Source organism: Microcebus murinus, chromosome 18 (genome assembly GCF_040939455.1).
Source record: "Microcebus murinus isolate Inina chromosome 18, M.murinus_Inina_mat1.0, whole genome shotgun sequence".
NCBI lineage: Eukaryota > Metazoa > Chordata > Mammalia > Primates > Cheirogaleidae > Microcebus > Microcebus murinus.
In genome coordinates, this window is record NC_134121.1 from 7,908,265 (window position 1) to 7,920,847 (window position 12,583).

Sequence of the window (12,583 nt, forward strand, 5' to 3'; positions counted from 1 at the left end):
CTGAACAAGAGTGAGACCCCATCTCTACTATAAATAGAAAGAAATTAATTGGCCAACTAATATATATAGAAAAAATTAGCCGGGCATGGTGGCGCATGCCTGTAGTCCCAGCTACTTGGGAGGCTGAGGCAGTAGGACTGCTTGAGCCCAGGAGTTAGAGGTTGCTGTGAGCTAGACTGATGCCACAGCACTCACTCTAACCTGGGCAACAAAGTGAGACTGTCTCGAAAAAAAAAATAGTCAATGTCATAAGCAGAAGAAAGAGAAGGTGAGGGAAATGTTCTATATTAGAAGAGACTACAGAGATATTAAAAAAAACATCGCTTAACTAAGAATCCTGGTTTAGGGGTGGGCTGGGGAAGGTATAGGCCAGGCATAGTGGCTCATGCTTGTAATCCCAACACTTTGGGAGGCCAAGACAGGAAGATCATTTGAGGCCAGGAATTTGAGACCAGCATGGGCAACATAGCCAGATGCTGTCTCTACAAAAAATTTAAAAATTAGCCAGATGTAGTGGTATGTGCCTATAGTCCTAACTACTCCAGAGGCTGATAATGGGAGGATTGCTTGAGCCCACAAGTTTGAGGGTATAGTAAGCTATGATCATGTCACTGTACTCCAGCCTGGGCAACACATCAAGACCTTGTCTCTAAAAAAAAAAAAAGTTATAAAAGACACTTCAGAACAACTGGGTAAATGTGAATGTATACCAAATGTTAGATGATTAAAGAGCTATTGTTAATTTCTCTAAATTTGACAATGGTATCATATTTATGTAAGAGAAAGTATTTAGGGGATGCGTGGTCAGATATTCAGGGCTTAAGTGTCTTGATGTCTGCAACTCACTTTCATATAGTTCCATACCTACATATTCATATAGCAAAATGTGGTTTTTCTTGTTTTTGTTTTTTTTGTTTTTTTGAGACAGTCTTGCTCTGTTGCTGGTACTAGAGTGCCGTGGGGTCAGCCTAGCTCACAACAACCTCAAATTCCTGGGCTCAAGTGATCCTCCTGCCTCAGCCTCCAGCGGAACTGGGACTACAGGCAAGTACCACCAAGCCTGGCTAACTTTTTCTATTTTTTAGTAGTTCCTGGCTAATTATTTCTATTTTTTTAGTAGAGACAGGGTCTCACTCTTGCTCAGACTGGTCTCAAACTCCTGATCTCAAGCGATTCTCCTGCCTTGGCCTCCCAGAGTGCTAGGATTATAGGTGTGAGCTACTGTGCCCAGCCCATATAGCAAAATGTTAACTGTTGAACCTAAACTGTTGAACCTATCTACCTAGTGGTAGATAGACATATGGATGTTCACTGTATTATTCTTTCAACTTTCTGAGATGTTTGAACATTTTCATTAAAAATGCTGGAAAAGGCCAGGCATAGTGGCTCACACCTGTAATCCTAGCATTCTGGGAAGCCGAGGCAAAAGCATCACTTCAGGTCAGGAGTTTGAGACCAGCCTGAGCAAGAGTGAGACCCTATCTCCACTAAAAATTAGAAAAAATTAGCCAAGCATGGTAGCACATGCCTATAGTCCCAGCTACTCGGGAGGCTAAGGTAGAAGGATGGCTTGAGCCCAGGAGTTTGAGGTTGCTGTGAGCTAGGCCAATGATATGGCACTCTAGCCCAGGGAACAGAGCAAGAGACTCTATCTCAGAATAAAAAAAAAAATTTAAAAAGCTGGAAAAAACAGAATATAAGTTTACCAAAGAATGTGGTGTGATAAGAAAATGAGCTTTGGAGTCACGAACATCTGGATTTGAATCCAGACTCTGCTATATCTGGGACCTTGTACCTAGCATCACCCCTAAACTCAGTTTTTCAGTATCTGGGAACGGTAAGGAATCCACAAGTGTTAGTTTCCTCTTCCTTTCCCAATAGACCCCAAATATCTTCCCTCCTTTCATTGAGAAACCTGGAGAGTAGACCAACCTCTACAGAGCCTTACAACACTGCTGCCCTCTTTGTCCCTCCCTGCCAGTCTCCAAAGGACACCAGCCAATTCCCTTAGAGGCAGAATCTTTTCCAAATCCTCCTTGCATAGTTTCCTCAATTATACTCTTTCCCTACTGAAAAGGAAAAGGCAGTAAAGGAGGTAAATAGGGGAACAGCAAACTTGTGCATTTTTATCAAAGCTCCCTGCAAGCTTTATAATATTTAAATACTTGACAAAAACCTATAGTGGTAAAGGAGCAGGAACAAGTATTTATTGTGTACCTATTATATTCCTAGAACTGTGTTAAAGACACAAATTATCCCATTTAATCCTCAAAACAGCCCTATTTATTTACAGGGCAGAAAAGTTAAATAACTTGTCAAGGATAAAATGATGGCTCTCAAGCCCATGCAAGCTGTCCACCGCTCCTGTTAGAATAATTTCAAATATCCACCATTTCTAAAGAAATTACAAAGATTAAATAACAAACTTTTTTTACAACTTGAGATGATTACGTAATGGCATATATCAGTTAGCAGAAAGTGTTTCCTAACAAGATTTCATGAAGTCTAACTCATGGCAACTTAGGTTGAGGTAAACAATGACCGACAAAAACTGTGGTCACCCAGGATTTACTCATTCTGCTTAAGGTGACAAATTTAACCAATGGTCAAGTGAATGTTTTCATTCAGCTGACCAGCTGGCTCATATATGTATACAGTTTTTATTAAATGTGGTCTAAGAACTGAAGTTCAAGCCCCCAGATGTGATTTGCACCAGGATTACATATCTAGTTGATATTAGTGGGAGCTAAAAAACCTACTCTCTTCTACCTTACCTACCTAACTTCTTGCTAATGGAACTGGATGACTAAATCAAATCATTCCAATAGTAGAGGATGAAGGACTGAGCCAAAATAACATATCCCACAAAAGATCAATGTTAGGCATGTCCGAGAGCGCTCACCTCTGTTAGGCTCCTGGTAAACCTGCACTTTGCCCATCTCTACCCCCAGCCGCCTAGAGAAGAGAAAGGGAGGAAAAGCTGAAATGGTGATAGAATAGACCCAACATGTTTACTATTTAAGGAGACTTATAAATTGACAAAAGTAAAATAAAGTTATTCTTCTAATAAAACTCAATTGAATTGAATTGTATGTCACTCCATTACCTAGGCACCTCGCCCCCACCCCATGTCAACCCAGGAAGGGCTGCACAGGCGGGCTCGGCCTGCCTCACCAGCCATCTTCCTACTGCTCTCTGCGCTCCAGCCCACAGCCCTGAGATACGCCAACGCCTCTTCCTGCACACTGCAGGGCCCTGGAGACTGCTGTCCCCTCTGCCCTAGACCTTTACTTGGTGGCTCATTCAGGTTTCTCAATTCAAGAACCATCCCTTCAGTTTAAAAGGCACCTGACCACCCAAGCTAAAGCAGAACACCTGCCCCCATCATTACTTTCACACTGTCTTCTTCGTAGCATTCATCACCATTTGAAATTATCTTATTTGTTTTGTTGACTTGCTTTCTGTCTAGCTCCCATACTAAAATGTAAATTTCATAAGAAGGATTCTGACTGACTTGCTCAGTGTTTTTTTTTTCTTTTCTTTTCTTTTGGGACAGAGTCTCACTCTGTTGCCCGAGTTAAGAGTGCTGTGGCATCAGCCTAGCTCACAGCAACCTCAAATTCCTGGGCTCAAGTGATCCTCCGGCCTCAGCCTCTCAAGTAGCTGGGATTACAGGCATGCACCACCATGCCCGGCTAATTTTTTCTATATATTTTTAGTTGTCCAGCTAATTTCTTTCTATTTTTAGTAGAGACAGGGTCTTGCTCTTGCTCAGGCTGGTCCTGAACTCCTGAGCTCAAATGATCTGCTCACCTTGGCCTCCCAGAGTGCCAGCATTACAGGGGCGAGCCACCGCTTGCTCAGTGTTAATCCCCAACATCTAGATTAAGGCCTAGTACCTAGCAGTGGTCCAATATTTGTTTAATGAATATCTAAAACTATACTCAACTATAAACTATACACTATTTTCATATGGTATACACTTCAGTGTTCTTTATATTAATAATTCTATACATATATAACACCTAACACAATTCCTGGCATTTATGAGGCATTCAACAAACGAATGAATATGTAAGGAGTTGTGACAATGGACAAAAAGGTTAGCCCCAAAATACAGAGATGATAGATTAACTATAAGATATCTGCTTTCAAGTTTAACAATCACTAACCCAATTATTAAATTTAAAATATTACTTAATATAGGTTTTAATAACTTACTCAGCAATTTTCTTTGAAAGCTCCATACACGATGAATTAGAATTTGCTGAAAACAACACCAGACCTCCTTTGGTTATGTTCATCTTGGTTTCTAATTCAGGTGGCGCCACACAAAACATCAAAACCTTCTTGGTTTTCCAATTCTCAGAGCCTAGAAGGATACAATATATATTAACAACTACCATATGGTATGAAATATACCTGATTTTTTAAAATAGCAAACGATTTTAGCTGAAGGAAATTAGTTTGCACCATAATGGTGTCTATTACATCATTTATATAAATATACATATATACACGAACAAACAGTTCATTTGAATTTTAGGGTTCCAAATTTATGGAAGTTATGTTATCACATGATTAAATTAGTTTTCATAACCACTGGGAATAAATAATAAACTTACAAGAAAGGTGGAGCTGAAGAGCTCAGTGTTTTACTGTTTGCTGCTTAAAGTCAATTATGGACAACGTCCTTTTATTCTCTGACAACAAAATTCCTCCTGGATTAACACACAGAAAAATGGCAGAGCCATTAGCAAGGACATGGACTGATTGATCCTTAAACAAAGAATAAACGACCCATCTATAACCAGCTTTTCCTGTAATCCTGTTTACCATAAAACCTTCTCCTGGCCTTTCGGCTGCCTCTCAGATGCCCTGTATCATCTTCATTTTCCTCAACTAGAACACAAGGCTTACCAGATAATAACCTTGAAGGAAAGTTAAGTGACCACCCAAATGACAGGTGGCAGCCACAAATAAAAAGGACCCCAGCCTAGAAGTCATCAAGAACTGAGATTCTCGGCCAGGCGCGGTGGCTCACGCCTGTAATCCTAGCACTCTGGGAGGCCGAGGCGGGTGGATTGCTTGAGGTCAGGAGTTCGAAAACAGCCTGAGCAAGAGCGAGACCCCGTCTCTACTAAAAATAGAAAGAAATTAATTGGCCAACTAATATATATAGAAAAAATTAGCCGGGCATGGTGGTGCATGCTTGTAGTCCCAGCTACTCGGGAGGCTGACGCAGCAGATTGCTTGAGCCCAGGAGTTTGAGGTTGCTGTGAGCTAGGCTGATGCCACGGAACTCACTCTAGCCTGGACAACAAAGCGAGACTCTGTCTCAAAAAAAAGAACTGAGATTATAATCCCAACCACTCTAGGCTGTGTCCTTATCATGCAATGGGGGTGCAGGATTGGATGTAATAGCAACAATCTAGCAGGCCATGAGGAATGAGATAAGGGCCCTTTCCTAGCACACCCACTGCATCTCCTCAGTTGTATGTTTACTTATGATGGCTCTGGGAAGACTGGTGGAAATTATAAACAGGCTCAAAGTGAGCTGATCATTTTTGTTATTCTTAAATTTTAACTATATGAGTAAAACACAGAAACATCCTCCTTGTAAAAACCTGAAACAGTTAAGGCTAAAGTCACCATCCCCAATCCCATGCTTCTCCCCACCCACTTCCCCAGAGTGAGGGTTCTTATTAGTTTGGTATGAACCATCAGGCCTTTTCTACCTTTTCTATGCATTCACACACGTGACCTCCACAAAAAATATGTGCAAAAATGCATACATCATACAATGTTTCTAACAAGAAAAGGTATCATCATACAAATCTATCTGTAATTTGTTTTTTGTTGTTTTTTTTTTTTTTTTTTTTGAGACAGAGTCTTGTAGAGTGAGTGCCATGGCATCAGCCTAGCTCACAGCAACCTCAAACTCCTGGGCTCAAGCAATCCTGCTGCCTCAGCCTCCCAAGTAGCTGGGACTACAGGCATGTACCACCATGCCCGGCTAATTTTTTCTATGTATATTAGTTGGCCAATTAATTTATTTCTATTTATAGCAGAGACGGGGGTCTTGTTCTTGCTCAGGCTGTTTTCGAACTCCTGACCTCGAGCAATCCGCCCGCCTCGGCCTCCCAGAGTCCTAGGATTACAGGCGTGAGCCACCACACCTGGCCGGTAATTTGTTTTGATAAACAACCTATTCTGACAAGCTGGGTTATAAGATATAGATGTATTTTGCTCTAACTCTGCCTAGTTTGCCACTTTTAGCCAGGTCTGACCTGGCCTTCTTGTACACGTGCAGTGGGATCACTAGGTTCAGTACTCCAGCAGGCTAGGGCACACTTTCCGCAGAGTGCCTCCTTAAGGGCATTCCAGCTAATACAACCCAGGGTTCCATGGTGGAAAATATGGCAGACTACAACACAATCTACCTTAAATTTACCTATATAAGCAGAAATGTATGACAACTGACCAAAGCCCTAAAGTAATCAAGGAGGACCACTGGTATCTACCATGGAAAGTGGCTTTGGAGTAGGGATCATCGAATTATAGGCCACAGGCCAGATGAGGTCCCTTGAAGGCCTGTTTTTGTAAAACACAGCCACACCTATTTGTTTATATTTTGTCTCTAGACACAATGATAGCATTGAATATGGCCTGCAAAGCCTAAAATATTTATTTGATAGCATGAGTATAAGCTAGACATGATGGGATACATCTCTAGTCCCAGCTACTTGGGAGGCTGAGATGGGAGGATTGCCTGAGCCCAGGAGTTCAAGGCTGCAGTGAGCTAAGATTGCACTACTGTATTCCAGCAGCCTGTCTTTACAAAAATTTTTTTAAAAACCAAAAACCAAAACAAAAAGCACTGAGTATGGCCCATAAAGCCTAAAACATATATCATCCGGTTCTTTACAGAAAAAGTTTGCTGACCTCTGCTTTATATAAGAGTGTAGGATCTGCAAAGGCTAATGAGAATGGGGGCAGAGTGGCTGGTATAAATGAGAAAATAGCACATTTTAATCATCAATATTCATAGGTAGAAGGAATCTTAGATGACTTCTAAAGCCAACTCTTGACCAATACACATCTAACACCAGAGGGTGTCACAGGTCCAGGAATGGAAACAAAAAACCAATTCTGTAGTTAGGTATATACGCTTTGGAGTCAAACTCTTATTTGCATCTTGGCTACTACTTCCCCTTAACTCACAGCGAGGCCTTGCATAAGTTACTTAAAATCTCTTAGCCTCAGTTCCTTCATTCATACAACTGTGAAAACTGACCCCACAGGTATCTGTAAAATTTCTTAAGGCACTTAACACAGTGCCCTGAATATAGGGCATGCTATTAATACATTTAAATTGACTTCTAATATCTGGGTTATTTACTAAACAAGTACAGTAACATACACGGGGAGACTTTTTACATCCCCTCATCTTTAAATAAGACGCACCTTAAAATAGAACAGTGTTCTTTTTTTTTTTTTTTTGAGACAGAGTCTCACTTTGTTGCCCAGGCTAGAGTGAGTGCCATGGCGTCAGCCTAGCTCACAGCAACCTCAATCAAACTCCTGGCTCAAGCGATCCTTCTGCCTCAGCCTCCCAAGTAGCTGGGACTACAGGCATGCGCCACCATGCCCGGCTAATTTTTTCTATATATATTAGTTGGCCAATTAATTTCTTTCTATTTATAGTAGAGACGGGGTCTCGCTCTTGCTCAGGCTGGTTTTGAACTCCTGACCTTGAGCAATCTGCCCGCCTCGGCCTCCCAGAGAGCTAGGATTACAGACGTGAGCCACTGCGCCCGGCCAGAACAGTGTTCTGGAACACTTAGAAGACAAGTATTTTAGGGTAGGAAGAGATCTTAGAGGTATAATTCAGTCCACCTCTCCAAAATCTCTTGTTAGAAGACCATCTGCAGGATTCCCCCCAAGGAACCATTCCACAGCTTTAGCAGTGGATGTGGGTGATATGCAGATCCACCGAGGGCCCATCATTCCAAATTCTTCCTCAAAACATGCTAAGACTCTTCTCCCTGAAGACTACTTCCACTGGTTCCTGTCCTTTCAGATTTACAGGAAATCACCCAAGGTGTTGGTATAATTAAAAGGAAAAAAAAAAAGTAAAGATTTACAGGAAACATCAAATTTCTTTTCAAAAGGACAGCCTCCAACCTATCTCAAGATAGGCTGAATTTATGTATTTTTTTCCAGAATATTTCCTGAAGTCTTTCCTTGGTTTAAGTCTCTCGTGGTTTATATACCCTGCATCACTCTGACTGTGGTCTCTGAAGTTCCAGTCTTCAGGTATCAGGCTGGTATAACAGAATTCTAACCTAATACAACCCTCAAAATTACATGCCATGGGGAGCGGGGGGTGGGGGTGGGGGCTGGGGATCATCCACTTGAAAATGAATATCAATATAGTCATGTTTTGTAACTATTCATTTCACAAGTTGTTCAAACAAACATAAAGGCTGTTTCTAGTTTTAGTTCTCCTTTCTCCTGCTGGAAATTCAGGTTGTGCTCTTTACCAAGCTTCAAGAAAAGAGAGTTTTAAAGACTATCTTTCCAGAATGGGGCTGGCAAGAGGTTCACTAAGACAAGGTTTTAGTGTGAAATAAAGATAATGTTACCATATTTTTTCCATGAGCTACAGATGCTTATATGTTTACTGTAAATTTATGCTAGAATGTAAGAGAATTGTTTATGTGTGAAAACACATCCTTTTCAGACAAATCTCAGCATCATCTTTTTTTTAGGGTTTATTTATTTATTTATTTATTTATTTATTTATTTATTTAGAGACAGAGTCTCACTCTGTTGCCCATGGCTATAGTGCCGTGGCATCAGCCTAGCTCACAGCAACCTCAAACTCCTGGGCTCAAGCCATCCTCCTGCTTCAGTCTCCTGAGTGGCTGGGACTATAGGCATGCGCCACCATGCATGGCTAATTTTTTCTATATATTTTTAATTGTCCAGCTAATTTCTTTCTATTGTTTTAGTAGAGACAGGGTCTCACTCTTGCTCAGGCTGGCCTGGAACTCCCTAGCTCAAACAATCCTCCCCTCTCAGCCTCCCAGAGTGCTAGGATTACAGGCATGAGCCACCCCGCCTGGCCTCTCAGCACCTTTTAAAGAGCAAATCGCTTGAACATTAGAACTCATGGAAATAAAAAAAAAAAAAAAAAATAAAGAGCAAATCACAATCCTCTTTGAATGTGATTTGAGAATTTAAGTTTCATGAATGAGGAAACCATACTAAAAGAGATCTCAGGTTCTGGACAGACTAACAGTCATTTCAAAACCACTCATCCACATTCAGATGAGGAAGGCTCACATTGTGTTGTTTTCCTCTAAAGCAGCACCCTCAACCTTTTTGGCACCAAGAACTAGTTTCATGAAAGGCAATTTTTCCATGGGGATGGGGGCAAAGGGGGAGGCAGAGGTCAGGCAGTGATGCCAGCAATGTGGAACAGCTGTTAATACAGAGGAAGCCACCCCTCCCCTGCTGCTGTGTGGCCCAGTTCCTAAGTTTTATGGAAGACAATAATTTTTCCACTGGGGGGGGGGTGCGGTGGCAGAGTCCTGGAGTTGGGGACTGCAGCTCTAATCATCCACTGTGTAAATATCTTCTTCTTAAAAATGGCTGGAGGCCTAGCAGTGAAGCACACCTGTAGTCCCACCTACTTGGGAGGCTGAAGCATGGGGACCCACTTGAGCCCAGGAGTTGGAGGCTGCAGTGCACTATAATTGCACCACTGAACTCCAACCTGGGCAAGAGAATGAGACCTTGTCTCTAAAAAAAAAAATGTTTTTGAAATCATTGGAGTAAGAGAGGGAAGACTGGGTTTGCCTTCCACAGCCACCAGTTGCCAGGCCTTACGCACATCAGTTGGCCTTGCAGGGCCTCAACCTTTACCTTCCAGACCAAAGAGATAGCTTTTTAGGATTTAAGGCCCAGGAAGCAGAGAATTTTTTTTTTTTTTTTACTTTTTACTATTATATTCTCTGGGGTTTACCTAGTGCCTGCCTCAAACAGCACCTGGCACATGGTAGAGACTCAATAAATGTTTATTGATTAAAGCCTGACCTCATTAAGCTGTAATGATTAACAAATAGAACTGATAGTCATTTGTAAACTAAAAGGCATCATAAAGTATATGAATTATTATTTTTGTTAGTGACATACCTCACTCCCAAAAAATCTAGTTTTTATGTCAATATTGAGAATTTGAAGGACAAAAGTCCAACTGAATTATTCTTCGAGTTCTCTGTGACCTCAGGCACTTTGCTCATCTCTCCACTAGAACGTTTTTCTCATGGTTGACAACCCAATGAAGCAGGTACTCCGCTGACCCATTTTAGACATGAAGTGAGGTTAAGAGAAGAAACTTACTCAAGGCTGCATGCAGCCTCTACAAAGAAGACATAGCTAGGTCTCAGTCTGATTTGTAGTAGTTTGCTCTATACAACAATAGGCTGCACAGCCTGACTCTCAGCCAACACAGAAAATGACTTGGCAACCCACTGAACTCCAGAGTGAGCAGAATAGGACAAATATTTAGATTTTGAAAAATGTCTCTTGTAAGCAATTATATCAAGTGCCAAAGAAAGAACACAGAAGTTTGATTCAGTATTTTCACTCTGGTAATCATCCCAAATTAAGATGTAAAAAGCTCAACTAAAAAGCATCATAAAGTATACAAATTGTTTATAACGTGTGAATGGGATGCGAGATGGTTGGGTAGCTGCTCATCGCTCAACGATGGTCAATACAAGATTTTTAAGAGCAAATACATTAAACATATATAAAGATTCCATAGTTGGATAATTAAGTAAAACTCAGAATATACATTCAATATAATAAATATTCAGCACTATGCAGAAGTGCCTATGAATGATGTTAACCTCTAATCACAACTGGCTAATAATGGTACAGACCAGGGCAGGAAAAGAATGTGAACAAGAAGGGTATGTTTTCCTAGGGTTCAATAATGTGGGTGAATTATTTCTATTTGTGCATTTAAAATTTTGCCTTTAAATTTTTTAAACACTAGAGATCACATACTTCCTCACACCCAAAGCCCTATTCCGCATTTTCATATTCCTTTTCATATTCCTTACAAAAGCTAAACTACCAAACTGAGCCAATATTAACATCTAAAAAAATCCTTATCATCAATGTAATATATTGGGACAAAACACGTTAAAGTAGAATACTACTTTAAAATCACATCACAGTCCTCCCTCAATCTCTGCTGGGGTTAAGTTCGAAGGGGAATAAAATCATCTCGGGGGGTAGGAGTAAGAGAAATGTCCATGACCAGCAAAGCCAGCCAGGTAAATTAAAATTAGGGGCTCCGTGTCAGATTACGGATGGATGGGCGATGGCTGGGCAGGTCCCATAATTAGGACTTGACTTCCCAAGGCGCCTGGAGACAGCCCTAGGGGCCGCGCGCCAGGCCGCGACCCCCGCCGGAGCCCGCCGCGAGAGGAGGGAGAAGGGGCGGCCGCGGGCGCGAGGCCGGGTCTCCGCTGTGTACTCCGCACCGGCCACGGCCCCGGACCCCGACCCGTGCGCCGGCCGGCGCCACCGGCCTGTGCACCTGCGCCCCGCAACGCCGGAGCCCGCCGGTCCGCGCTGCCACTCGCCACCGGCTCCGGCCCGCCTACCTGGCCCCGACCCCAGCCCCGGCCCCGCCGCAGCCACCGCTGCCGAAGGAAGAATGCGCCGGGTCTCCAGGCAGCGTCTCTGGGAGCAAAATGGCGACTCCACGCGCAAGAACGGCGTCCGCGGCGACGGCGAGGCCCGGGGGCGGGGCCTACGCCCACGGGGACTTGGGTTACGGCTAGCCCACCGCCGGGGGGCTTGACGGGGCAGGTTAACCCGGGTGTGAGTGTGGACTTACAAATGGCTGGAGCTTCGGCAAGTCACTTCACATCTCTGAGCCTGTTTCCTCGCCTGAAAAGCGGAGATGATAGCGGCACCCACCTCACAGGGCAGTTGTGAGGATTAAATGGGACGACACGCACGGCGCTCCTAGAGCAGTTCCTGCCATATAGTAAATGCTCCGTTATTATCGTTATGATTATTTGGATTGCTGCCCTGTCTTCTTTTATTATTGGTGCTTTTGGTATCCATTGCGTTAATTCTTTATAACTCAAGTATGTTTACTCTTTATCGTATATATAACATATTAATAATAATAACAAAAACAGGCTGGGCGTAGCCAAGCGGAAGCCAACACAGGAGGATCACTTAAGGCCAGGAGTTTGAAACCAGCCTGGCAACATAGCCAGGCCTCCTCTCTTAAAAAAAACTTTTTTAGGGGGGAAATGGGCATTTATTGAAACCTTAAAATCTGTACCCCCATAATATGCCGAAATAAAAAAAAAAAAACAAAGAGCAAAAAGAAAAAAAAATTTTTTTTTTTTTTTTTTTTTTGAGACAGAGTCTCGCTTTGTTGCCCAGGCTAGAGTGAGTGCCGTGGCGTCAGCCTCGCTCACAGCAACCTCAAACTCCTGGGCTCGAGCGATCCTTCTGCCTCAGCCTCCCTGGTAGCTGGGAC

The 12,583-nt window shown here is 42.6% G+C and overlaps 1 protein-coding gene across 1 annotated transcript in view; it reads right to left on the reverse strand.

Annotated features, from left to right (window-relative positions):
- The window catches only part of PRPSAP2 (phosphoribosyl pyrophosphate synthetase associated protein 2), a 62,917-nt gene extending 51,082 nt beyond the window's left edge, over positions 1-11,835 (reverse strand). Inside the window, exons 1-4 of the mRNA XM_075994056.1 lie at positions 11,688-11,835; positions 4,626-4,721; positions 4,222-4,372; positions 2,903-2,955 (exon numbers count right to left, since the gene is read on the reverse strand). Coding sequence (XP_075850171.1) covers positions 2,903-2,955; positions 4,222-4,340 — 172 coding nt within the window. The 5' untranslated portion in view covers positions 4,341-4,372; positions 4,626-4,721; positions 11,688-11,835. The remainder of the gene's footprint in view (positions 1-2,902; positions 2,956-4,221; positions 4,373-4,625; positions 4,722-11,687) is intronic.
- Between the last annotated feature and the right edge of the window lie 748 nt (positions 11,836-12,583).